At 40.6% G+C, this 27,049-nt stretch overlaps 1 protein-coding gene across 1 annotated transcript in view; it reads left to right on the top strand.

Annotated features, from left to right (window-relative positions):
• Positions 1 to 27,049, top strand: part of LOC137769129 (uncharacterized) — a 230,073-nt gene that overhangs the window by 41,385 nt on the left and 161,639 nt on the right. Inside the window, exons 2-4 of the mRNA XM_068550836.1 lie at positions 17,732 to 17,817; positions 18,541 to 18,692; positions 19,053 to 19,962. Of these exons, the coding sequence (XP_068406937.1) occupies positions 17,732 to 17,817; positions 18,541 to 18,692; positions 19,053 to 19,962 (1,148 nt within the window). The remainder of the gene's footprint in view (positions 1 to 17,731; positions 17,818 to 18,540; positions 18,693 to 19,052; positions 19,963 to 27,049) is intronic.

The raw sequence follows: 27,049 nt of genomic DNA on the forward strand, positions 1-27,049 counted from the left end.
TGACGGGGAATCTGGGGTCCGGAAACACGAGAGGGCAAATCTCTGCATTATCTGGGTAAATACTGCCTTTCTCTTTAGGCCATTTAAAATTGAATAGAGGGAGTTCCCTGGCGGTCCAGCAGTTAGGACTCTGCACTTTCACTGCTGGGGGCTGGGTTTGATCCCTAGGATCCGGATCCGGCAAGCAGCACTGCGTGGCCAAAAAAAAAAGCTCCTTTTAAAATAAATCAATAAATAAAATTGAACAGAGAACCAGGAAAGTTAAAAGATAAAGTAATGAGGTTTGTTTGTTTTTTTAAATAGCTAAACATATTTTTCAGATGTTATCAATATCTGCAATTGATGAGCCAGAGAGTAGGTGCAACACTAAACCCTAGATTCAGCTTATGTAGTTAATTGTCCCCTGGGCATTAAAGGATGGAAACCAACTCTGAGTGGAGACTTTCTGGGTCTAGCTAAGAAACAGCATTTCAGTCTAGTCCAACAAATCTCTCATCCAGCGCAGGCACTTTGAAACTTCCAAATATTATGAAAGACCACACCTTACTTCCTGCATTTTAGAAAAATATACTGTGGATACTCTTGAAGCCTTACAGTACTGAGATCAAAACTGTATCCCTTAGAAGCTGACTCTAACTTGCCTCTCCTTTCACATGGATTTCCTGGAACTGTCTCTTGACTCAAATATGGGAAGAGTAAAAAAAGGCATTTTTTTCATGACAAACTACAACCAAATGTTGAAGAAAGCTCAACAAATAAAGCTCACTGAAATATAAAAGGCAATACTGAATATTTTTAAAGACAATAAAACCTAGTCCTAAATACTACTTCAAGTTGTAATAAAATGAAATGCTCTCAGTCTTTATTTGGATACTGCATTAATATAGGAAATACAGAAATACTTGAATTTCTAGTAACAAAAGGAGATAAAAAGTAGCCTGTAATAATGTTACCAAATGCAGAATTGTGGCCCTCCAGCAATGGTTAAAGCAATGGGCTCAGCAAGTGGAAGGGTGTGAAAGGATGAACCCCTTCCCCCCTGACAGCTGCTTAATTCCCTCCAACAGAACTGATTTTTTTAAATGCCCTTTTGCACTAAATTGACCTTTTCCATGAATAGGTCAGCCAGGTGCAAGCTACCAGATGTGACTTTCCATGGCTTCTAAGCCTCAGGAGGCCATTTATCTCTTCTATTAGATAGGACTCAATGCTAACAAGATGCACGGCGGAGGAGCATTTTACTAGCATTTATAGATTTGACAAAATTGCATGTTCTCCAAGAGGAAAAGTACTTCAAATGTGTTGTTTCCTTTCATTATGTTATAATTATATGATGAAAACACTTCTCAGTGTTTGGGGAGTAATATGGAGATGCTTGTTAAGCTATTTCTGATAGCCTAAGTAAGCTTATACTCCTATAAAATGCCCTTCTTGCCCACTTTATTTTGAATATATTTTTAATGGTTCAAAAACATGCTAAATTACTTATGCAAAAGACTTCAGGAAACTTGAACAGACAGTTGAAAAAGCTCAAAAAGCTAATGGGGTTTTACTGAAGGACCTTAAACCACTGTAAGTAGGCTCTTCTACTCTCAGCACTTTCCCTGGGTTGCCCTCCACACCCAAGACCAGGCCCCAGTGCATGCTTTGTGGCTCTTTTCCTAACAAATAGCATATATTGTTCCTCTTCCCCAAGCAAGGGCTTGAAGGTATACAATCCCTATCTTTCCATGTCTCAGCCCCAGAGGCTCACTAGGTCACTAACCTTATGAGACAAACTAATCTCAGCTGATATCTCAAAGGCCATTTTGGAATAACATATATTTAACATTCCCTCACCTGATTTTTTAATCTAACTCAGTGGTACCTGAATCTGTAGAGCTCCTCAAAAATGCAGATTCTTAAACTCTAATCCAGATTCTTATTCTGCAAGTCTGAGGAGAAATCCCCAAATGACTATATAGGGCAGCCAAGTTTGGCAACCCTTTGGTCAGCTCACTAATGGCTACTGTGGGAAACGTGAGACCCCATAATGAATGGGACACTATCTCCAGGCAAGGAAAAATCCACAGGTAATACGCAGGCTTGGGTTCAGATCTCCAGTCTGTCACTCATGGGTTGCATGGCCTCTTTGAGCCTCAGCTTTCTCCCTTAAAAAACAAGGAGGAAATGATACTTGCCCAGGTTGTTATGTGAATGAATGAGATAATTTTGTTGAAGATGTCACTATGAGACAAGAAAAAGAAAATTGAGAGAAGGGAGATAAAACACATGGTAGTATAGAAACGAACTAAGGCAGTTCTGAAAGAAATAGTCAATTATACTGCTTTCCTGATGAGGAATTCATGTCATTACACTCTCCGGGGTGTGGCATGGAATTATCCTGGGTGGAACTTAAGAATTGAAGGGATTTAGAAGTCAGGATACAGGGAGTATCTTCCTGTGGGCAATCTGAGAATTTTTCTGTACATTCATTCAATAGTTTGTTGACTGTCTGCCAAATGCAAAAGATACCACATGCAGAAGTAAGAGAGACAGAGAAAAGTTGTCCCTTGTCTGCTGCAATTTATGTTTTAGTGGGAACAAAGCTGAAAATATGCAAAGAGACAAGTGAGCAGTAAATGAACGAATAAGAAAAAATCAGATCTTGATAAATACCATGCAAGACATTTAAAAAGGTAATGTGATAGAGAGTAACTAGGCTGATGCTTTCAGTTGGATGAGAGAGGAGGACATCTCCCAAAACGTGACATTTAGCCTGAAATCTGAAGAGCAAGAAGGAGCCAGCCATGAGAAGTTTGGGGGTTAAGAGCATTCCTGGCCAAGGTCACAGCTAGTACAAATGTTCTAAGATGACAAGCTTGCCATGTTCAAACAACAGGAAGAAGGCCCATGTGGCTGAGGCACGGTGGGTGATGGCGAAAGGGTAGGACAAGAGGTCAACAAGGTAGGGAGTGGTCAGAGCATACAAAGCTTTGTATTCCAGAGTCAAGAGTTTGGATCTTATTCTAAGGATGCTGAGAAGCCACTGGAAGGTCTTTAATAAGAGTAGTGTCATGGTTAGATATGTTTCACCAGGATCAGTCTGAGATCTCCATGGAGAATGGGTTTTAAATAAGAATAGTACCAGGGATAGATGTGTGGTTCCCCAAGATCAGCTTGGGCTGTCAGTGGAGAATGAATTTTATTAGTAAAGGAGTGAAAGCAAGCACACCATTTAGGAAGCTACTGCAGCATTTCAGCCAAGAGGTCAGATGGAGGTAGTTTTGGAGACAGAGATAATCATGCAGAGAGGGAAACAAATGGAGTTACGACATGTTTTAGAAGCAACGTCTATAGTTCTTGTGATAGAGTGGATATGGGATATGAGGCCAAAGAAGGAACCAATGAGAAACCAAGGCTTTGGGGCTTGAACAAATGGGTGATGGCTGGCAAACAGCAGGTTGGGAGGGGCAGATTCAAGAGCTCTCCTGTGATATTTCAACGGCCATAAAACAAATAACAAAAAGTAAATAAGTTCATGAAAGTCATCCAGTGCTTGTTCTGTCATCTGAATTGAAATACTAACCGTACAGTACCTGAACTTTAGTAGATGTTTTATTCTAAGGAATTTTTAAAAAGCATTTTACAATGCACTTATACAAAGAACAAGTTTTAAAAATCACCTCCTGGGTGAGAAACACACAAAGCACTAAATGATATGGCAAAGTATAAGTACATTTGAATTAATAATCTAAGTTAGAACTTGATTAACTTGTTGCCATGAGGTTAAAGGTGGGTAAACTTCCACCAGGTAAGCTATAGTGACAGTGGAATGTATTGAGAGCTCACGGTATACCAGGCACTCTTAAATGTTCATCCTTCTACTGAACCCTGTGAGATAAATTCCATAATCATCTTTGTTTCACGAAGGAGGGAACTGAAGTAATTTCCCAACTGTCACAGAGCCTATAAAGGGGAAGCAGGGTTTGAACTTAGGCAGCCTGAGTCTGGAGCCCACGCTCTTAAATTATGCTAGGAAATCAGGACTTCACGTGCAAGACGTTTCTTGACCTCCAACTTCAGTGGAAAGAGTTAACAGCTTTATATTCCTGTCATTCCCTTGATAGAATTCTGTCCATGAACAACTAAAGATAAACAAGACCAAAGCCCTAGGTGTTTGAAAGCTATGATATAAGAAAAGATAATTAGACTGTTTATTTTATGAGTATGTTGCTTTAACTTGTATTATGCAATAAAACCCCATTAATTCACACTTCACTAATCTCATGTTTATAGTTAACCAAACTACAGGTAATTAATATTAAGAAATATTACTTTTTCTTCAAAGAGTTTGTTAGAATCTTATTTGTAAGCTAGAAAAATCCAGGGTTTTTTTTTTTTTTTAAAGTCATTTATTTCTGGCTCTAGTAATTAAATTTATTATGTTACCAAAGTATCTTATACTTATGATGCAGTATAAAACAATCAAGGATTTTTGTGAAGCATAGTTTTTTATGAGCTTAGTATTATTACCCATTAATAACCATTTAAATGTTAGCTTAAAATATTAACTTCCCTTGAGATTACTAAAACTCCATGTCTTCTCAAATATTTTCTCAGGCAGATTGCTCACTATTTTCCCTCCCTTATTCCCAATGAATAAACATCAACTTTCAAAATTATGTTCTTTTTAATTTTGTGGAGGCTGTTTAGAGAAATGAAAATGTAAATGATACAAATTTATAGTCCTTGATTCATGGAGCAATTCTTCCCAAGCTGATGCAAGAAACCAGCAAATGCCCATAGCCGCATAAGACTTTTAATACAGGTATTTCAAATACCACCAGATTTTTGTCACTTATTTTTAGGAGGGAAATTTCTGTGCTGAACAATAGAAAATGATGAATAGCTAGTTTTAATTGAGGCCTATTTTTCATTTTTTAAAAAATGAAAATTATAGGTTGGAGAACTCACTATAACTTAACACGAGACAAATAGTGTTAATTTTTGAAAGGGAGAAAGACAGCTTGCTACAAAAGGCTAATATTTATTGAGAACTTTCCGTGAGCAATCCCTATATTAAGTACTTCACATGAACTATCATCTCTGACATTCACTATAACCTGTGTGACGTGTCCTATGATTATGCCCCAGCAGAGGAGAAACTGGTACTCCAAGAGGTCACACAGTAAGGATGACACTGGTGTTGGAACCTAGCCCGCCTCTTGATCACTATGCTCTGCAGATGTAGATCTGTGTCCTGAAAATGCCCAGGGAACATGATCAGCACTTGATCTTTTGTCACCTCCCCGCAGCAGCAGCAGCCCTGGGTGGTGTTTACAGTGACTCGATGGGGAGGAGAAGGTGTGCTTGGCCAGTCGATGCCCTTGAGTAATAGAGAGTGTCAGACCATGGAGTTGAAGCCAGAGGTGCCCGCTCGGGGACCACAGGGAAAGCTTTCGGTTCTGTCTAAACAGCCCATTCATTTACTGGCAGCAAAGACATCATCTAAACTCTTTGACACATTTACTCGCTCTCTGACCTCAATTTTTTTCAGGAGAAATTTTAAAACAAAATCTTTGATATGTTCTTTCCAAATTTTAAATATACCAGAGGCATATTATATGTTCATGACTAAGATCTCCCTACACATTCGTTTCCTGTTCTCTTATGCCTTCTCCTCATAAAGTTCTGTTTTTCTCTCCTCTGTTTCCTTCTTTTCTTGTATTTCTCACATATACCTTCATCTCTTGGAGGAGGCAGGAGGGGAGGAAGGAAGGAAAGGAAGGAAATAAAAGAGAAAGAAGAGGTAAAGTTGTAGTGAAGCCATCATGCTCAGCATTTATTTTCTACATAGAATATTTTTGTGCCCCTATCACTCTGCTTCCTGGTTTTAAAATTTCGTCTTTAAATAAAATTCTTTAGAACCATACATTTTTATGTGGGTAACTTTCTTTACATTTTTGTGCCTCAAGCAGAGAATGTGGGCTCTTCTTTCTAGATGTGTGACTTACTCAATATGTGAATTAGGACAAGAAATAGCTTCTTACATTTTCAACTTCGTCATCTGTCAAACAGAGAACAATATCTGTTTCGCCAACTGGACAGGGTGTCTGTGAAGATTAAATGAAACAGCGAGAAGGATGCACTTAGAAAAGACTGATACTCAGGAGGTAGCTCTGGCAGCATAATATTTTCTGCTTCTTTCTCAATCCTTTCTCAATTCCTTTCCTCCGTTTTTTTTTTTTTTTTTGCCTTTTTCATCTGCCATTTTAACAATGCCTCATTTATTTGACAGACCAATAGATAAGATGTTCCACTAGAAGTTAATGAGTTTTCCACCAAACTAAACCATGGAAATTTATTTTTTAGTTCTAATCAGCTTAAATGGAAAAATTTCAAAACAAGATTACTCATATCCTGCCTCTTTAAACATAGTTTATTAAACACAATTTCTGTTTCCTTGATAATTCAGGACTATCATCACTATATATACAATGCCTCCTCCCAATAAATTGTTGCCATCCACCCCATGTTGCTGCTAGTACTGCTTCAATTACTTGTTCCTGATTCTATTGGTGCACCTTTACCCACCGTCTAACTTGTGTTTTACAGTCTTTCTACCCAGATAACTCTCAGCTCCTTGATGGCATTGACTGTTTTTCATATAATTCTATGTCCCAGTGCCTAGCACTATGGATTATACAATCCATAATGTGGTATGAGTTTAATAAGCACTATCTTAAGTTATAAAATTCAGTGATAACCCAAGCACCTACTCATCTCTGGGAGCAAAGGGAGGAAAAAGATAATTCCGTCAAATTTGTTGTTTCTTATATATTTAATCTTCACAATAATTGAGTAAGAAGCTAATATTAGTATTTCTATTTTAGAAATGAAAAAGCTGAGGCTCAGATAACTCAAATACCTGCCCAAAATCACACAGCTACCAGCAGAAGAGCTATAACTTGAACCTGGACCTGTCTTATGCCAAAGTCCATCCACATCCTGCCAAACCACATACACTCACTCTGACATGGAATGGGCCACCTGCTTTTTGGTTGGAGATGAAGTTCATACAGTTTTTCTGCCCCTCCCTCAAAGTCACCTGTCACCTCTGGCTATTGCCCTCTCCTACCTGATTTTGCTGTTCTGGTTTTCAATCAGCGTAGAAAATACTAACCATGCTTGTTAGACTTATTTAGCAATAAGAATAAAATATTCTTAGTAACAACATAAGGAAAGGATGACAAATGGTACTTGAGCTGCCTGCTTGACCCTGATGGCACAGTAGTAGCTGACCAGAGGGCGGGGTTGAGGCAACATCCACGCTCTGCAGGAAGGGCCCACTGGGCATAGCAAAGTCTGGCATAGTTAAGACAAGAGAAAGTGGTGCCATGCTTCTGGAGCCTGGGGAGTTTTCAATGAGTAAATCGCATGAAAGTTACTGTGTGGTCTTGGCATCATCTATCTAGATTTTCAGATGTGTTTTTGCTTACTCCTTTGTTCTTAGCTAGAGTATGCATAGTTAAGGAGGCTAGGTAAATGACTTCTGGATAACTAAAATATTTATGATGGTCTTTTTCTTTCTCTTCCTCCTTACTTTGTTTTTCTTGGCCAGTGGACTGTGGTTTAGGTCTTAAGTTTGGCAGTATCACCCACAGCATCCACCGACTTTACCTAAGTCATTGAGAGCACATACACTAAGAGAGAGCAAACTTCTGGTACAGATTAGACAACCACAGGGAAGTAAGTAAATTGACAAAGAAACAAACGATTACAGTCGGCATAAGAGATTTTCTTCCAGAAATATTGTGTGTGAAGATTTAAGTACACATGGCACCCTGACACCCATTAGACTACTTCACCCCTGCACCATTCTTTCCACTGCCCACAAGAGCTGGCGACATTTGTTAGCCTCCTTTGCTACTACTTCTGTCTTTGTTACCACCACTTCGGCTCCATATACAATCTTCTTTGCTTGCTTTCCCCTTCTCTCGGCCTTTCTTATTTCTTATCTCATTGGATCCCTGTCATGTTGTGTGAGCTTCTTGGCTCCTACATGAAAAGGCTGACCTTTTATATACACCACCATCAAGCCAGAAGACTTGTTCCTCCTGCTGGAGAATTAATCAATCACAGCTCATCCGCTATAACCTTCATGTCTTTGGTCCTTCTTAACTCATTCAAATGCTCAAATCTCACAGTTTCTTTCTTACAAGATACACAATTTTTTTCCTTTTGTATCTGACATCTTTCCTGGTGCTTGAACACTACACTGGATAACTGAGGTTATGCTGTACTGTATAAAGCCCAGCTGCTGGAAGTCACTTTTCCATCGTCCCACACGTGGTAGTCAATGTACACATCCATTACCCTTCCAGGGAGTATCCAGTTTAGGTTCAATTCCCAAGAGGCCAGCTCTAACAGTTCTCTTTTCTCTCCCACTCTTCAACATATGTCTCAAAGAAGGGAAGAATGTCATCATTAGAGGGGTAAACTTGATTCTACTAGAAGCGATTTTCTCAAATCATTTGCAAAAACAATTATTTAACCAATTTCTTGTGGCAACTGGTGACAAAGCATAGTGGAGTTTGGTCCTGATATTAACAACTCCTGATAGCTAGGGGCTCAGTTTGCTAGGGGATCATTCTAAAAATAGATTGCTTATGGTTGATCAACACCCAGAGACCCAGTTTATCAAAAGGTATCCTGAAGGACAACATTCTGTCATTATGCTAAGAACAGAGTTACCTGATATTGCAAATTCAATTAAATAGAGTTGTGAAGGGAAGAAAAACAATAGAGAAATCACTTCTGGGAAGTAAGAAATGAAACAGGGTTTTATTGTTGCTGTTTTGTTGTTGTGGAAGATACAGAGTTTTATCTATCTATGTTTATCTATTGAAGAGAAGCAAGAGGAGAGGGAGAGATAGAAAATACATGGGTGAGAGGAGGTTATTCATGGTATAAAATTGTGTTGTCCCATATGGTGGTCACTAGCCACATGTGGCTATTGAGCACTTGAAATGTGGTTAATCTAAATTGAGATGTGCTGTAAGTGCAAAACACACATGGGATTTTGAAGATTTAGCATAAAACATAAGTATATAAAATATCACATTAATATTTTTTCATATTGGTTACATTCTGAAAAAATAATATTTTGGACACATTTATTTAAATACATTATTAAAATTAATTTCACCTGTTCTTTTTTTATGTTTTAAAATGGCTACAAGAAAATGTAAAACTACATATGTGGTTTGCATTTGTGGCTCATATTATACTGGTTTTAGGCAGCTTTGGTATAAGGTCTTATCTATTGGGATTAGGTTCAACCGCAAGTAACAGAAAACTCCAGAATAACACAGGATTATTCAAGATGGCTGCTAAAGCTCTAACCAGAATAACCACATTCCAGCCAGCTGGAAGGAGAAACAGACCATTAAAGACACATAGAAAACAATGTTATGGTCACTAAAGAGGAAGTGGGGTGGATAAATTGGTAGTTTGGGATTAACAGATATACACTACTATATATCCAATAAACAACAAGAACCTACTGTATAGCATGGGGAAGTATATTCAATATCTCATAATAACCTATAATGGAAAAGAATCTGAAAAGTACTTTTCAGATTATTTATATATATATATATATAACATATATAACTGAATCACTCTGCTCTATACCAGAAACCAACACAACTTTGTAAATGATCTATACTTCAATTAAAAAAAAGATACATTCCATGTGCAACCTTCTGAAACCATCTTCTACCATCTTCTTTGATAAATGAGAACACACGCTGGTCAAGATATGCGTACCTCTGTAAAAATTTTGGGGGAAAACTAACCACTGTGATCTAGTAACATTTTAGTCACATTGTTACCCATAAATACAAGAGAGGTTGGGCAAGGCAGTCTTTATTCCTAATAGTCAAGTGTTCAGCTAAAAATCAGGAATTATTTTTAATATGACCATTTGTCCCAGTTTGCCTGAAAGTCTGTTTTGTGTGTGTTGTCCCGGCATAAATATTAATAGCTCCCCCCTTCTCTCTCTCAAGTGTCCTAGTTCAGATGATAAATTACATGGTCACTCTTGTTATATTACCAAGAAAAAAAGAGAGAAACAGATGATGGGGTAGACAATTCAGTCTCTGCCAGAGATCCTTGAGGAATCACTTGAGAAATCCTTGGCAGGTGGATGCCTCCTCCAACCCAGCTCACCATTATTCTGAAACAATGCTTTTGGAGGTTACTTGTGACCTCCATATTGACAAGTTAAAGGGCTTTTCTTAACTATTCTCTTATTTATTCACTCAACAAATTTGTATGGCGTGCCTCCATTTACCAAGCACTGTTCATTTGGGGGACATGGGGGTAAAACAGAATTCAGTAGCACTAATCTCCATACTATTAAACCCATCTCCTATAACAGTGGAATAACAGGCATCAGAATTGTCAGAATAATCTGGATTCTGGACTATTGTTTCTCCCCCTGGACATTTCTCTAAGATCTTTCTGTCTTTTTCTGGTTCCAGATAATTCTAGCCCATTGTTTCCCAAAATGTCTTCAATATATCACTAGTTTCTCAAGTAAGTTCCATAGGCAAATGATATTTGGAAGTGTAGCATAATCAGAGCTTCGTAATACAAATCAGCATATTAAAAACTCTGAGAACTACTACAATAGAAATTCTTATTTAACTCTTCTGATCTGAGCTGGTTGGAGGGTTAATACCTTTTGAGAGGTAATGCAACACTCCTTTTGTACTGCTCCTTTAGTCCCAGAAGTATGAGGATATTATAAGAGTCTTTGTCCAGAGTTTCTCCTTCTACATTCAGCCTCCTGAAGCTCACATTTGTTCTCTATTTTTACCTCTATGCAGATGACACCTAAGCAACCTTCTCTAGCCTTTGCCTCATTCCCCAAACTAAATGGGCAACTCTACTTGAGTTAAACATCATAATCTCAAGCTTAACAGTCTAAAATTGAATTTGCCAAAATCAAGTCCCCCCTCATATATGTCAACGTTTTGAGTAATACTACCTGTGGTAGATATTTCTTTGATTGGCTGTTTTGGGGGGTTTTTGGCTTTGTTTCATTTTGATTTGGCTTTGGCAAGGGTAGGGTGAGGAGTTTTGGGGCAGGCTGAGCAGACTTGCGTCTTTATTCCTGCTTTTGGAAAAAGTTCCTTTGTGTGCAGTGTTGGTGAAAAGTTGTGCATAGCCAGTGGCTCCTGGCAGCCTAGGCTGGAGCATGTGGTCTGGGCTCAGTTAGTCAGCCTCCCACTGGGGACTTTGAACTTGAGTTACTGGGACAGAGAAGCAGGATGGTTTTACAATTCATTCATAGTGTGGCAGGGGTGATATTAGCAGTGTTCCATGACAATAGTGGCCTTGCCCTGGTCACCCGAGAAGATTCTGATGCATTCTATAGTTTGAGAACCCCTGTATCAGATCTTTCTTACACATCAGTTCTTCCAGGAAGATTCACTAATTATCCCATCCAAGACTAACTCTTCCTTTTCTGGACTCCTATAACTCTTAATATCTATACCAGTCATGCTGAACCTATGCTATGTTGCTTTGCCATTATTTAAGTAGGTATCTTATCTCTGTAACTAGTTTCTAAGCTTCTAGAAGGCAGGATATAAGTCACCATGACTTACATATAGTAATTACACTCACTTAATGAATAAATGAATATTTGTTAGTGACAAATTAATTGCACCTGATATATAAACGTCTCCATTTTCTACAGAATAAAGTTTAAATTAGTTCACCTCTATTCAAGAGCTTCTAACGCAGTGGTTCTGAAATTTGTAATATTTTAAAATCACCTCCTAGACAGCTATAACAAATACTTATCCTCAGGTCACAACTTCAGAGATTCCTATTTAATTAATTTTGGGTGCAGCAATCTGGTCATTGTGATTTTTTAAAAAAATTCCTGAATGGTTCTATATTGCAGGTGAAGTTGTAAATCATCATTGTGATATTCAAAGTGTGGTCCAAGGACCAGTGACAGCGGTTTACCTGGGAGTTTCTAAATGTGCATTTTAACAAGATTCCCCAGTGATTCTTATGTACGTTAAAGTATAAGAAGCACTTAGTCTAGAGCAGTGATGGCCAGTGGAAGTATATAATGCAAGCTACATGTGTAATTTAAAATCTTCTAGTAGCTCTATTTAAAAAGCTTTTTTAAAAAAAGTAATAATAATTTAATAACATAATTTATGTAATCCAAGGTATCCAAAAGGTTATCATTTCAAAAATTAATATAAAATTATTAATAAATATTTCACAAGTTTTCTTTTTGGACTGAGACTTTGAAATCCAGTATGTATTTTATTTATTTTTTTAATTGTCTCTGTTTTATTTTCTCATCTATAAAACAAGGATTTATCTTACCCAAAGCACAGGGATATTGTGAGGATTAAATGAAATAACAGGAAAGTGCCCAGTACAGAGTGTAGCACACATTCGATTCCAACAAATGTAAGTTGAATCTAGATTGATCTGACTCCCTAATTTTCTCCTTTTAGACTCTGCATAGAAATACCCTGCCTATAAAAAATTAAGATCCTCCTTCCCCAATTTGTCCCAACTCCTACTTGCCAGACTGAATCACTCTTAAAATTGAAATGAAGCTCTTGACCTCACTACTTTTTCACTGATCATCTCAACCTCCTGACTCCACTTCCCTCTGTACTCAGGTTGATCTAGCCCTATAACAATTCTTTTGCAGACAGTCTCAACTCCCATGTTTCATGCTGCTTAAAATATTCCCAGTTTGGCAGAATGCAACCACTTGCTTGGCTTCTCCATATGTATACTTTATCAGCTGATTATTCTTGGAGAAAATTATCTAACTGGCCTCACTGATTTCATAGGAAATTCAGGACCTCAAACCTCAAATAGCACTCAACACTCCTCCACCTAATCTCTTGTTTTCTTCTAGGAAGCTTGACGTCTCACTCTCTGAAATCACTATTCCATGATTTTTCCTCGCTCCTCAATTTTCCATTACTTCCTTTCTCTAAAATATTACTCCTTGACTCATATTTTGAGAAAATGGAAATAACTCCTTTATCGTCTCTTGACTAGGTCTACATATTCTTTCATATGGTTCTACAACTCCTGTCTTCCTTTTGTTTATGATGGAACAATGATGCCTGCTCCTGAAAAACCAACCCCTCCACTTGTCCACACCCCCTCTTTTCTACCCTACTCAAGGACTTCAATTACTCTCTTAATTCTCCCCTTCTCTACTGGACTATTTCTGTCATTATACAAAGATGTTCTAGTACCTCCCATCTTAAAACAAAACATCCCTTAATCCCATATCCCTCTCTGGACTATGCCCCCATTTCTTTGCAATTCTTCAAAGCAAAATTTCTCAAAATGCTGTCTGCCTTCACTTCCCTACTTTCTCATTTCCCATTCACTTTTCAACTCAATTCAATTTGGCTTTAACCTTGCCATCGAAACTTCTCTTGTAAAGGTCACTAATTATCTCCAATGTTGCCAAACTCAATACAGGCATCCCTATTTTTCTTTTATTGACTTCTGAGCAGTATTTGACATAGGGGCCACTACCTCCTCATTGAAATCCTTTCTTCTCTTGACTTCTGAGTTGCCAGACTCTTAGGTTGCCTTTAATTGGCCAGGCAATTTCTTTTCAGTCTTCTGTCTATGCTCTTCCTTCCCTCCTTCCCAATCACCACGGCTTCTTTCTATTTTTTCCCCCCACTGGGTGCTTTGAACACCTTCCGTATGCTGATCACTTCCAAATTCATATCTCTAACCCCAGGCTTTCTCAAACCTCTGGACTGATATATCTGCCTCCTTAAGTGACATCTCCATTTGGATGCCTAATGTATCCTCTTGGTGGGGACCTTGCTTCACCAAGCCTTGTTACTACCCTATTATTTCCCTTTTCAGTAAATAGTAACAACATATACCCATTTGCTCCAAACCTAGAAGTCATCCTTGGTTCCTTACTTTGCTTCACTGCATTCAATTTATCAGCAAGTCCTATGGTTGTGCCCTCGAAATATATCTGAAGACCATCCATGCCTTTCCATCTAGTTCAAGCCACTGTTATCTTTTTTTCCTAGACAGGTATGTATTTTATACTCACAGACTAGTCACATTTCAAGAGCTTCATGGCCACATGTGCTTAGTGGCTACCATATTGAACAGAGCAGATCTAGAGCTAACTAACCTTTCCCTCTTTAACATCAGCTACAGCTTTCCTTACAAAAGCTTTTTGCTATAGTCAAAGGACCTTTTTGTCAGCCAATCAACCTACCATTCATTTTCCGGTCTTTATACTGTTACCCCACTGCTCCTTGCAGCCTTGAAAGTCCTCCTTCTACTCTCTCATGGTCTAGGTTCCATTTTTTTTCTTTAAACTCAGTTCAGGTCTACAGCTCTTTGGCAAAACCTTCCTAAAATGGTCCCAGATTACAGTAGTTAGTTCCTGTTCTAGGTTTTATAGGGTAAGAGCCTACATTCCTCCCTATTAAGGAAGATGGTAAAAGATGATTTTAGAAAGCTAAACATGGAATGCAGTTAGAATTGTAAAACATGCTGCCTTAATAAAAATAAAATGTAGATCTCAGAAGATTGATACTGAAAACAATTTCTCTGGTGGGGGGAACAGCCTTCCTAGGACTGCTAAATCAATCCACATAATTCCTCTTCTCCTAGAGACCTTTCATGGTTACCCTTGCCTACTGTCCCCCACACCATAATACTGGAAATAAATGATGTTCTACATTAAGCATGAAGAAAAGTAGAAGCAATGACTCTTCTCTTGATTGCTCCAAAACTTAACTGACACAAAAATGGAATATTCAGAAAGACTTTATTAATAGCCTAAAGGTAATAAAAGCAAAAATATCAGAATTCAGTGAATTTTGACAGTCTCACTTGTAAGATTTAGCTTGTGTCCTGTATGAGCAAGATTACCCCCCATTCACATGGGTCATGGGTGGGGAATCAGGAGAGATCTTGCTAGTTCCTCCTTTCCTTGCATGTCTTCTCTCTCCACATAGGGACATTATAGTTAGCCTACAGATCTAGCACTTTCTAGACATCTTACTCCTCTTGGTCTAGAGTTGCACTGTCCAATATGATCGCCATTAGCCACATGTGGCTACTGAATACTTGAGATGTGGAGAGTCCAAATTGAGATGGGCTGTAAGTGTACAATACACACCAGATTTCAAGGCTCAGTACAGGTATGAGTTTTACATTGCTGCTGTAAAAAATTATGATAAATTTAATGATTTAAAACATCCATTTATTATCACAGTCCTGTAGTCCAGAAGTCCTGGAACAGCTGGTTCAGGTGAGCCCTCTGCTTAGTCTTATAAGGACAAAACCAAGGTGCCATTAGCACTGCATTCTTCTGTGGCGACTCTGCAGATGAATCTGCTTCCAGGATCACTCAGGTTGTTGGCTGAATTCAGTTGTGGTTACAGGGCAGGGGTCTTGTTTCTGGAGCTCGCTGAGCTAAAGGCCACCTGCGTTCCTTGTCCCATTGGCCCTTCCATCTTCAAGCATGTTAAATCCTTCTCGTGCTTTGAATCTCTCTGACTTCTCTTTGGGTCACATCTCTTCTGCTTGTCCCCTGAGCAGATGTTCTGCTTTTAAGAACTCGTGTGATTAGGTTGGGCCCACTCAAGACAATCCAGGATAACCTCCCCATTTTAAGGTCTGTAATTTAATTACTGTACATCTTGCAAAGTCCATTTTGCCATGTAATGTAACATATTTACAGGATCCAAGAATTAGGGTGTGGGAGCCATTCTGCCCATCACGATGTGAAAAAAATAATGTAAAATCTTTCACTAATAATTATATCTTGATCATATGTCAAAACTATAATATCTTAGATATATTAAGTTAAACAAAATATAATATTAAATTTTACCTGTTTTGTTTTACTTTTTAAATGAGCTATATAGAATTAAAATTGTACATGTGGCTCACATTTGTGCCTTGCATGATGCTTCTATTAGCCAGCACTGGTCTGGACCTAGAGAGGGGTTAAATCCTCTTGACCGTCCTCATCGTTTCTGACATCAGATCTGTGGACCCACCTCTTCCATAAGAAATAGTTTCCTTATAATCAGGTGTGGCCTTACACTTTTAGGCCTCTGACTGCTAAACATTTCCTAGCACAATAGAAAACCAGAACTTTCATACAGGGACATTCAAATACAGTGATGGAGCATGGAGATGTGGGCTCAGGGGCTCATTTCTGAAAAAGGTAAGGACTCCTGTTGAACCGGACCTACACCTGATAACCCTAGTGATTACTGAACTCAGCCTATGAGAGCAGAGGCTTCTTTTATTCATCTTTTGGTTTCCAGTGGTTGGCACAAAAAGAGTTCCTTTTAATAAATATTTACTTAACCAACTGAGTCTAGATGTCAGTGATTGGCTCGTTTAAAAAAGAAAAAAAGATATAGCTGGAAAACAAGTCAAATACCCTCTAATAATGACAAACATTTCTATACTTTCCTGAAAGGACAGCCTCCATTTGAAACCGTAAGCTGAACAATATTTAACGGTTGCATCTTTATGAGACAAGAGAGTGTGATGATGCTCAGAAAAAATATATTCTTTACCAAATGAAAACTAATTAACCAGATGTTTTTATTACTGTGCACTTTATTTGGCTTTGGTGACTAAACCAAACCAATGAATCTGTGACCATTTTCAAAACTGCATCCTAAAAAGATTTTTTGGCTGTGCCTCATCATCCAGTGTTTAGTTTTATTTGTTTAATTTCACACAATACTAAAATGTTTCTACTAAAAATGTTAGACACCCACCCACCCTCCTCTGCACTTTACCTAGCAAGAAAGCCACACTGTTGGAGGAGTTGAAGAACAGCACACGCTGAAAGTGCATTTACCCTGATCTAATCCTCCAACCCAAGGCTAGGTAGAAAGCCTTTCCAGAGCTTTGCTTCACAGTTTCTGGGGTTGTACCTGCTCCCAGCCCCCGGTGTGATCTTGCACAAGCTAGGCAAAATCACTGTGACAATGTCTTAGTCCATCAGCTACAGAGCTAAGGATTCTCTGAGGAGAAGTTAGGACTGCTGAGAAAGCACGGGCTGCTGATTGCTCCTCTGCTGCCAAACATAAACCTGAAGCAAGACAGAATTATGAGAAACTAGATTCATCTCACCCCATCGTCCTCCTCAGTAATCCTCCTGGCACAAAAGAAAGAATGAATACCAATAAAAAGGTAGTATAAATAAACATTTTAAATAAAGTTGACTAATTGAAAAGACCGATAGATGGAGCGATGCATTCTTCAAAATCTATTGTCATGCTTTTGCAGACTTTATTGCTTATCAGCATTTTTCCCCTCCAGAAAAACAGAACAGCAACATTTGTTCAGAAAAAAGCAAATTGTGTTTCTTCCTTTCTTATTACTTTTATTGTTTGAGGTTTCTTTTAGACTATAATGTGGCATTTGGATTTTGAGATGGGGAAAAAACAATCCCTTGTCTTTCAAACATAAGAATGTGATTGTATGCTATTGTTGCCAACAATGAGCTACAGAGGTTAATGGATCACATATCTGGCAAACAGCCATCTTTCCTCCTGCTCAATATATTAAACAATATACATTCTGTTGTGTTGCTGCTGAGCTTATGATTTTGTCTGAGTAGTTGGTAAATAAGTTTACTTACATTTAAGTTATCTCTTTCTAGAATTCAACAGCTTGGTCCTTCAGGCTGTATCCTGAAATTGAAAAAGTACAGCTTGAGATCCAAGCTCACCACCTTTGGAAGTGATGGTGAGAGTGGACGTGGGGAAGGGGGAGGGGGCCGCAGTTGAATGATAATCTAGAAATATTGTGCCTTGTGAATTGCATCCAACCTTTCATTTTCGGATTGCCTAAATTAACAAAATAAAATTACCATAATAGAAAAGAATGGATACTGGCGGAAGCACCACAATTCTTTCTAGTGCTGTTGCCAGTGAACATTCCAACAGACCTCTAATTAAATGGACCAGTTCTCTCCAGGACCCCAGGTTGACTCGACTCTGCATACTATGACTCATCTGAAAACAGACCAGCGCTCATAAGCAATAACGTACGTGACTCCCAGTCTAAAGGACTTTTCTGCGTATTGCATTTGTACTAGGGAATTAATATGAGACCTAATACCTCGAGAGAAAAAAAATTGTTCTTTAAGGAAACTGCAGAGGGGAAAACTTTATCAATGAGAAAGATATTAGTTTTCTGGGAAATTTTAGTTGCGTGGGGCTAGATGATGAGTGAGGGGACTGGAGTTAGGAAAGAAGAATCAACACATCAGTCTCAGATTAGGTGGGATCTTTTCAATCAGGCAGAGAGCACAGGAAATAGCACGTAGAGTCCACTGCCCCACTGCTATTCTGGGAGCAAGGGGTAGGCGGGACGTTGACTGAATTGGGAAGGCCAGTGTGCCTCTCGGGTTTGGGATCTAGAACCAGGAAAAAGGCAGAGAGCCCTGATCTCCGCTTGCCGGCTAAGCGGTGATCGCCCCCTGCGACTCCGGAGGCACACAGCAGTCTGAGAACCGCCGCTGCCGCAGCCGCCCGACCCCTCACAGCCTCCAGCTCTCCCGCCTGGCATGCTGGAGCCACACTCGAGCTCCCTGGACACCTGTGTGCCCCAAGCTCCAGGTCTAGGCCCCTCTGACCCGGGAGAGACCGGTCTCAGCTTCTCTGACTTCTGTGTTCCCGGGTTCTGCCACCCTGGTCACTTCCGCGGGTTCCCCAAGCTGCGGCTTCAGTTGGCCGGGGAGCCCTGAGCGCCCACCCGGCCTCCTCACCGCGCTCCTGGTGGGACGCGCTGCGGTTCAGCCGCAGGACCTCGGCCTCCGGGTAAATCCTCTCCTCCCCCTTCTCCGCCTAAGGCCCTGCCCTCCCCCTGCAGCAAGCTGCTCCCGTGTGGGCGGCCCCGCTCTCGGCTGAAGACACCTGCGCTTCCTTCCCCACCCTTCTCCGCCCCTTTCGCTGCGGTTTCTCCCCTGCCTTTGGGAGCTCCAGAGCGGCAGCTGGAGGAGGAGCAGGGGAGGAGGACGAGGGCGAGGAGGAGTAGGGGCGGGGTGGGTGGGGAGAGAGCCGGGAGGGTGGGGACTGGCAGCCACTCCGCAGCTGGTCGCCGGGGACCCGATCCCTCCCGCGCGCCCGAGTGATGGAGGGGAAGAGATTCGCTTAGACACACACTCGCGCACACAGCTGGGCACGTCTCCGGGAGGCAGCCGCCGGGAGCCGGGCGGCGGCCGTGACAGCACCAGCCGCGGGGAGCCGGGCGCCCACGCAGCTTGGCCCCGGCGGCTCCAAGACCCCGGAAGGAAAGATCCCAGCCGCACTGACTGTCGCTCTTTTAGGCTGACCGGGAGGAAGCAAGCTGCGCAAGGACCTGTCACGAGGACGCAGGAGGTTCTCCGGTCGGCGCTCAGAGTCTGGGGCCGCGCCGGTGCCCGCGTGGGGCGAGGAGGATGCTCACCTCCTCCCGCAGAGCCGCTGCGGGCCCAGGCACTGCGCGGACTCGGGCTCCCGCGGTCGCTCCTGCCGTGCCCGCGCCGCGGGAGCGCGCCCTGCCGTACCTGGCTCCAGCCTCCAGGGGAAGTGCGGGAAACGCGCCCTAAACTCCACTACTTCTCGCCCGCCTCCTCCCCTTCCTGGCTCCCCGCCCCAGACCTGGCAGCCGCCGCCGCCGCCTGCGTGTGGGGCCCGCCTGCCTCTTACTCTCACGCGCGCACGCACAGCCCCGCTGGCTCGCTCGCATTCGAACAGCCTCGCTCTCCGCGGAGCCGAAGCCCGGACGTCCGGAACTACTGCACCGACTGCCAACGGGACTGCTGGAGACGCCCTGTGGCCCGGCGCGACCCGCCGCTGGCCCCCGCGCCCTGGGCTCCCGCCCACGCCGCCGCCGCCGGGGACGTTGGTGAGCAGGGCGCGCTGCCCGCCTCGCGCCGGGGAGGGGCTCGAGCACAGGGGGCTGAAGCTTCGTAGATTTGGGGGGAAATGACAAGAGGGGAGGTCGCCGAGGAGAGACATCCGTGTGGTGCCGGCCAAAGCGCTTTGTGGGGCGCGGTTCTCTTGGGCACTGCCTGGAGGAGACTTTTGAGACGTTCTCTGGGGCTCGAGGTTAAACTAGTGCGAGATGGGAAACGTTAGGGAGGATTCTCGGGGTAGATTGAGAGAGTCGTCGGTGTCAGTCAGTCTGTCTCTCCTCGAGCCGGTCGCAGCTCTCTGGGCTGGCTTTGAGGGAGGTTGGAAACACGCGTTAAATGCGCACAGCAGAGTTTGGGGGCCCGCCTTCGGCCACTTGCCGGGGTGATTGTGGGGCCGTCGCTTGGAGCGCGAGACGGCTTTGGGCGAGTGGGGGGCTGCGAGGCCCGAGGAGGACAAGCAGAGGGCAGGCAAAGGCGCCGTGAACTTGCGGGTGGGGTGCGTTCTCGGCCCCGCCGGCCCCCACCCCTCGAAGTACCGGTCCCCGCCCCAGGGCAGCCCCAGTGCACGCAGTTCACGCAGCCCTTCCCACCCACCCCCGACACACACACACACACACAGACACACACACACACACACTCGCACACACACTCAGGAGATAAATGCAGTGGAGTGGGTGGTCATACCGTTGTTACTCAGAGGTGCGCGAAGTCGCTGTGGCTACTAACTGGAGCGCAGAGACTTCTGTTTCTGGGACTTGGGCGACCGCCTTGGTTTGGGGAAGCCGGGAAGGAGCGCCCAGCCCCCTGCGGATGCCTCTATCTGGCGGTTCCAGGTGCACAGCGAGCAAACCTCTGTCACGACTCCGGAATCACTTCACCTTGGCGGGCTCCGCTCTCTGGCTTCCCTCACTGAGTGCTTCAGGGCGCCCACCCAAGAGAGCTGCTGCTCAGATCCCGGTCTCCCCAGTACTCACCCGGTGGGTCGGACTCTCTCTCTCTCTCCCACTCCCTCCCTTCTGCTTTTCTCCCCCCCTCCCACCCCTCCAGCTTCTTCATGGAAAACATTGATCCCTTAAGGGGAGGTTTAATATTTGCAAAGTGCTTTATATCATATTACTTCGTGGATACATTTAATTGCACTGTAACTCTTCTCTGATTTATGTAAACTTAGTCGGATAAATAGCATTCAGGGTCGGATTGGGGTGGGAGCGAGAGTGGGTGGGCGTTCTTTCTCTCACGGTGCTCCTTTCTGAACTGATTTGCTAGAAGTAATTTAAAGCTGGTGCTTCTGAAAGCTTTTTTGCTCAGTAGTTTTGACATATTTCAGGGCTTCAGACGAATGTTTCCACAGTACAATTTATTTGAAGTATATTTAGCTTCTATTCCAAGAAAAAGTTGAAGATAATAAAAGGGCTTACAAAATTGGATATCAAAACTATTTTTGATGTTTTTATTGGTATCAATTATGTTGTAGCAGTTTTTTTTTTTTTTTTTGAAGTTGCCGTAGTGGTTCCTCCTGGTAAAGCTCTTAAAAGGAGAAATGAAAGAGATATACTTACCTTCCTCCCTCTGTTTACAAATGAACCTTGTTTAAAGTGACTGAATGAGCGGCAGGGTAGGCTTCTTTAGGGATATGAAGTCATTCACTAGTGAACTGATGGAGACACAGGAAGACAGTATAAGAAACATAATGATGGGAAGGAAACTGCTGCTTAAATTTAACTGTCTCCGGTGCAGGGACTCTTAGCAGTGAACAAGAAAACTGCTCTGGCCCCTTCCAGATTACTCTGGGCTATTTAAAAAATACTCTTTCCTGGATTAATAAAATATATAGAAACATCATCAATAATATAAAGTAATATTTTCAAATAGATGCCTAAAGGAGATAATATGGGAAATCACAAGCACACTCTTCAGAGTTTTGCAGAAGTATAGGATCACGGTTTCTAGGTTAAGCCAGACCTCATTCTTAAATTTTAGTGTCCCTTTGACACTTCCCTTAGAAATCCCTTTGACTTCTTTGTGAGCAAGTGATGCCCACAGTGAGTTGCCTATGCTTGCATCCTTGTCCGTACCATTTTGCAGGCATACACAGATGTTTTTGAATGAATAATCTTCTTACTCACTGAATTTCTACTCATTCAAAAAGGAGCACAGGAGTACACACAGTATGCAAAGCTGAGCTGAGTGTTATTTTAAATAACAAGGAAGGGTTTCCAGTGGAAGCTGGGTGCTTACTCCTACACTGTGTAATGTAAAAAGAACTGCAGAATAGTGACTTATTTAAGGAAGCAGCATTTTGCCCAAAGTAGGTGGTCAGTCATGAGTTGTTGACTCAAAAATCATACAAGATGTTCACTAGCTAACTTCGCTTTCACCATAAATCCCACCATTATTCTTAACACACCGTGTCATTTAGCTATGACTCAACTTCAGAGAACTGATGTTGACTTTAATCGTCTCACTCTTTGAATACTTTGGAGAAATAGAACTATCTGTGCACTGCTCTAGCTTTCTGTGTGTGATTTCTGTGAAGCAGTGCCAGATCTGCATATGTCATTAGTATTCATTTATGAGTAAATGCAAATGTTCCCATTGCATTGAGAAAGCTAACCCAAATTCCTAGAATGCAACAAATATTATGCTCCTTTCCTCATCTTTTTATTTTTATAATCTCAGAAACAGTAACATCTCTTACAAGTACAGTTATATGTAAAAGAGCAGGTTAACAAAAATGGTTATTTAGGACTCTTTAGAAAAAGGGAAATACCTTATGGAAATTTTATTTGAGAAGAATTTTCTTTGACTCTGTTGGTAGGTCTGCCAGAGTGGTCTTTTATTTTAGGGATGTTCATTCATGAATGAAGTAACTCTCAAGGTAACTTCCTAGTAAAAGGAGATAGCAATCCCTTAGTAAAGGGGACACTTGCTAAAAATGATGCTTAAAACGAGGAGTAGAGTGTAAGCAGTAACACTCTTGTGCCATTGAAATTATGTGAATACTTGTATATTTTATTTATGCATGATTTTTAAATTTTCTATTTAATACTTTATTCAAATATTTCATATTCTGAGATTATTGCAATTAAGTGAGGAGTTATTGATTGGTAATGGAATTATAGCTTGTTTTGTTTTAAGAAAACGTGAATAGTCTGAAAGGAGAGAGCAAGTCAAGTTAAGGAAACGATTGTCTAACCTCAGATTTATCTTCATTCAAGTTCTGTCCTTTTTTTTGATGGTAAGGGGGACCTCAAAACCAAAATCACTAGTTAAACTTTCACTATGACCTAAATTGTTACTATTTAGAAAAATCCTACATTGTAATTCTTCTGTGAATTTAATACAAATTCTTTAAAACCAGCAAAAGTATAACTTCTTTCCCACTGAAATCCAGTTTAATTGTTGACAAATTTTGCTCAGTCTAGAACCGATATTTGTTTCTGAGGGTCATGAGGTTATCCTAATCTTTACAGCAGGAGTGCAATTAAAGCAAGATGTTAAGAACTACACTTGAAAATCACTGATCTAACTCAAAACCATTTCAGAGCAGCTAACACTTATCGAAAGTAGAAGTAAAAGATTATATCTGGAGATCCCCATAATGTATAAGCAGGGTAAATGAACCTCTTTAAATCTCATATGCAAGTTCCATTATCACGTCTTAATTAACATTTGGTACAATGGATTATTTTCCCTCTTCTTGAAAAGTTTTACAAAAGAAAACTCTGTCAGTATTAAGAGATGTTGGCAGAGTTGGTTTGACTTTAGGCCATTTTACCTGGACTGTGTGTGGGAGGTTGGTAAGTTACATCTATATACACACGTGCTTCTGTATAAATATTTATATACATATGAGCACGTGTATATATCTAGAGCACATCTCTATCTACTTGTATACTTTACATACTTGTGTATGTTTAGGTATGTATCTACGTTTTGTCTCATAACTTTGAACAATAGGAAGAGAGTCCCGCTTTGTGGCATATGCGGTTTGTGAAGTCATCATTATCTGGAGAATGATACTTATTAAATGCTCAACTAGTTTGAGGTTAAAAAATTGGGAGTGTACTAAACTTTTTTGAACAATTTATTTAAAAAACACTTATCATAACCTTTAGTATGTGCCTGACACTGTCCAAAGAACTCTGCTAATATTAACTCACTTAATTCTGGTAGCCGCCCTGCTCTCCCCAGAGGGAAAATAAATAGGTAAAGCGGATGTTTTTATTATTATCCTCATTTAGGAGGTGAGGAAGTGAGGCTCAGCAAGCCTAAATAAATGGCTTTAGCCCCACACTTGCTAAATGGCAGAGCTGGCCTTTGCGCCCAGGCAGTCCACTGTGCTGTGCCGCGGCTCCTGAACAGATGTGGTTTTTTTTTTAAGTTTACTTAAACAGGGAACCAAAGGGGGACCAAGTTGAGTTGTAAAGTAAATGCATTCTAGCAACTGAGATTTATGACAGTTCAAGTTAGAGTGAATTCTTAAGGAATTTGTAAGGAAGGTGATTGGTATGAAGCACAGAAATAACCTGATCTAGAGCAATGCTAGAGCAGTGCTATAGCCTAATTCAGTTTTTAATGGACTCAACAATTTTCTTAGGTTCAACTACTTTTTAAAATTAGGTAACTTAACAACTGATGCCATATTTAAGTAGTTTTAATAGCTCAGAGGTTCTGATACTGCATGTTTTATGCTTGCCATTAATATCCTTATAATGTCGGCTTCTTGCATAGAGGTCAGTGTTATGTGTTTCTATATGGTACTTGCCAAAGGAATCAGAGTTTAATGTGAAAGTGTGAAATGAGACTTATTCTGCTCTGACCCATTTGGCATACAGTAGGCATCCAGTTAATGTTTACTGCACAAACTGATGAAGGGTATTCTAGAAGTTGATAGTCCAGAAACTTTACAAGTCTTTAAAATTGCATAGTTTTAAGATTGTGATTCAATATTGTACAGGCTTTTTCCTTCGTTGTGATGACCTCAGGACATCACCATCTATGAAACCCTGTGGAATAATAATCTTTTTAAGATTGAGTGGCCTGAGATGAAGGAAGATGATGGGGAAGGAAAGTAAAATAATAAATTGATTAAAGTGTTTAAATTTAGAATTTGAGAAAAGGAAAACTGCCTGTAATTGTACCTTTTATTTTAAAAAGGCATATAAGTACACTACCAAATGTAAAATAGATAGCTAGTGGGAAGCAGCCGCTTAGCACGGGGAGATCAGCTCGGTGCTTTTTGACCACCTAGAGGGGTGGGGTAGGGAGGGTGGGAGGGAGGGAGACACAAGAGGGAGGAGATATGGGGATATATGTATATGTATAGCTGATTCACTGTTATAAAGCAGAAACTAACACACCATTGTAAAGCAATTATACTCCAATAAAGATGTTAAAAAAAAAAAGGCATATAAGACATAATTAACATTAAGTAACAGAATCTTTACACTGCTAATGGGGTAGCACAACTCTTCTATCATAAATATTAACAACTTTACTATTTGAGTATACTTTGGGGAACTATTTAGGAACATATTAAAATGTCATTGTAATGCTGTTTGCCATAGCCTAAGTAAGTCAAGTCAATAAAAAAAATCACAATAATTCTGAATGCACCTCAATATAAATAAGGTATTTATTATAGTATAAGTACTGGAGTCAGACAGAGCTGGCTGAATTAGAATCCCTGCTACATGGCTTGTTAGCTGTGGGATCTTGGACAGATTACTGAACTTGTCTAATTCTTAGTAATCTTATCTGTAATATGGTTATGGAAATAGCAGTTCTAGATTTCCCTATGTCTAGATTTGATAATATATGTAAAATGCCTAGCATAGAGTGTCATGCATAGTGAAGATTCAGCAAGTAGTAATTGATATCGCTGTTATCATCTTTAACATCACTGTAATATCATCAGCAATGGTTGAACATAATGGGTACATTATTCTCTCTGTATCTATCTGTTTATCAATCTGTCTATATGTATGTGTGTATCTTGAATTGGTTGTTCTCCATTACAAAGCATAGGTCCTCTGGACTGTCTTACTGTTGAGAGAAGGGTATGAAGAGAAGAAATGTGTTTCAGAGTTAAGCGTGATTAAAATGTTACTGGATTTAAAGGCCTGCGTCAAGCACAGAAATTGAGAGGAGGGTTTTGGGGCAGCTACTGCACAGTTTTTTCTTGCAAGGCCCAGCTGTGTATGTTTACATAATTCTTTGAAAGATGTATCCTCTTACACAAATACAGTTAATGGGGAAGAACAAAAGGTTTGCTAAAAGCATTGACCTATTTATATTTATCTTCTTATACCACATGAGTTGAAGTATTAGGATGCACAGAAATTTCTTTCCTTTTATACTTTTATACCATATAGAGTTCATGGTTTAAAAAGCTCTTTCCTAACTCTGATGATTAGATTTGAATAACGTGATTTAAGAGTTTAATTTTATTCTTAGATTATTTTTCTGTAATGCATTTAATTCCGGTAGCCACCTGGCTATCCTCACTTTACAGACTTATAAAGCTTAAAACTATGTTCCTCCATGTTATTTTGTCCTAATGGATATACCTATTTACCTCTTTATCTTTGTAAAAATAATAAATGATAATAGCTAACATTTAATTAACATTTACTAACGTACCAAGCTTTGTACAGGTCTTAACACATTTCTTTCCCACAGTGCATTCAATAGGGTATGTGTCATTAGTATTTCCATTTCACAGATGAGGAAACTGAGGCCCAGAGATGTCCTCTAGCTAGAGGGGTGGAGCCATGATACAAACCCATGTCATCTGGCCCAGAGCCCACACTTACCCACACCAACAGACTTCTGAGTAGCAATTAGCCCCCAAGCACCTCCCTGTATTTCTGGGCCTTGAAACCCACGCCTTCCTATTTCCCTGTGTCCTCCCTGCAACAAAAGAGGGGTTTATCTTCAATAAAGTTTACTTTCCTGGCTTTGTCCTATCACACTATTTTCCTGTGTATGTACAACGGCCACAAAAGCGAAGAATGAGACCATATTAATTTTTAGTAAATGGTTGGATCTGTTTTTCAATAGATTTAAATTGGT

Source organism: Eschrichtius robustus, chromosome 9 (genome assembly GCF_028021215.1).
Source record: "Eschrichtius robustus isolate mEscRob2 chromosome 9, mEscRob2.pri, whole genome shotgun sequence".
Lineage (NCBI taxonomy): Eukaryota > Metazoa > Chordata > Mammalia > Artiodactyla > Eschrichtiidae > Eschrichtius > Eschrichtius robustus.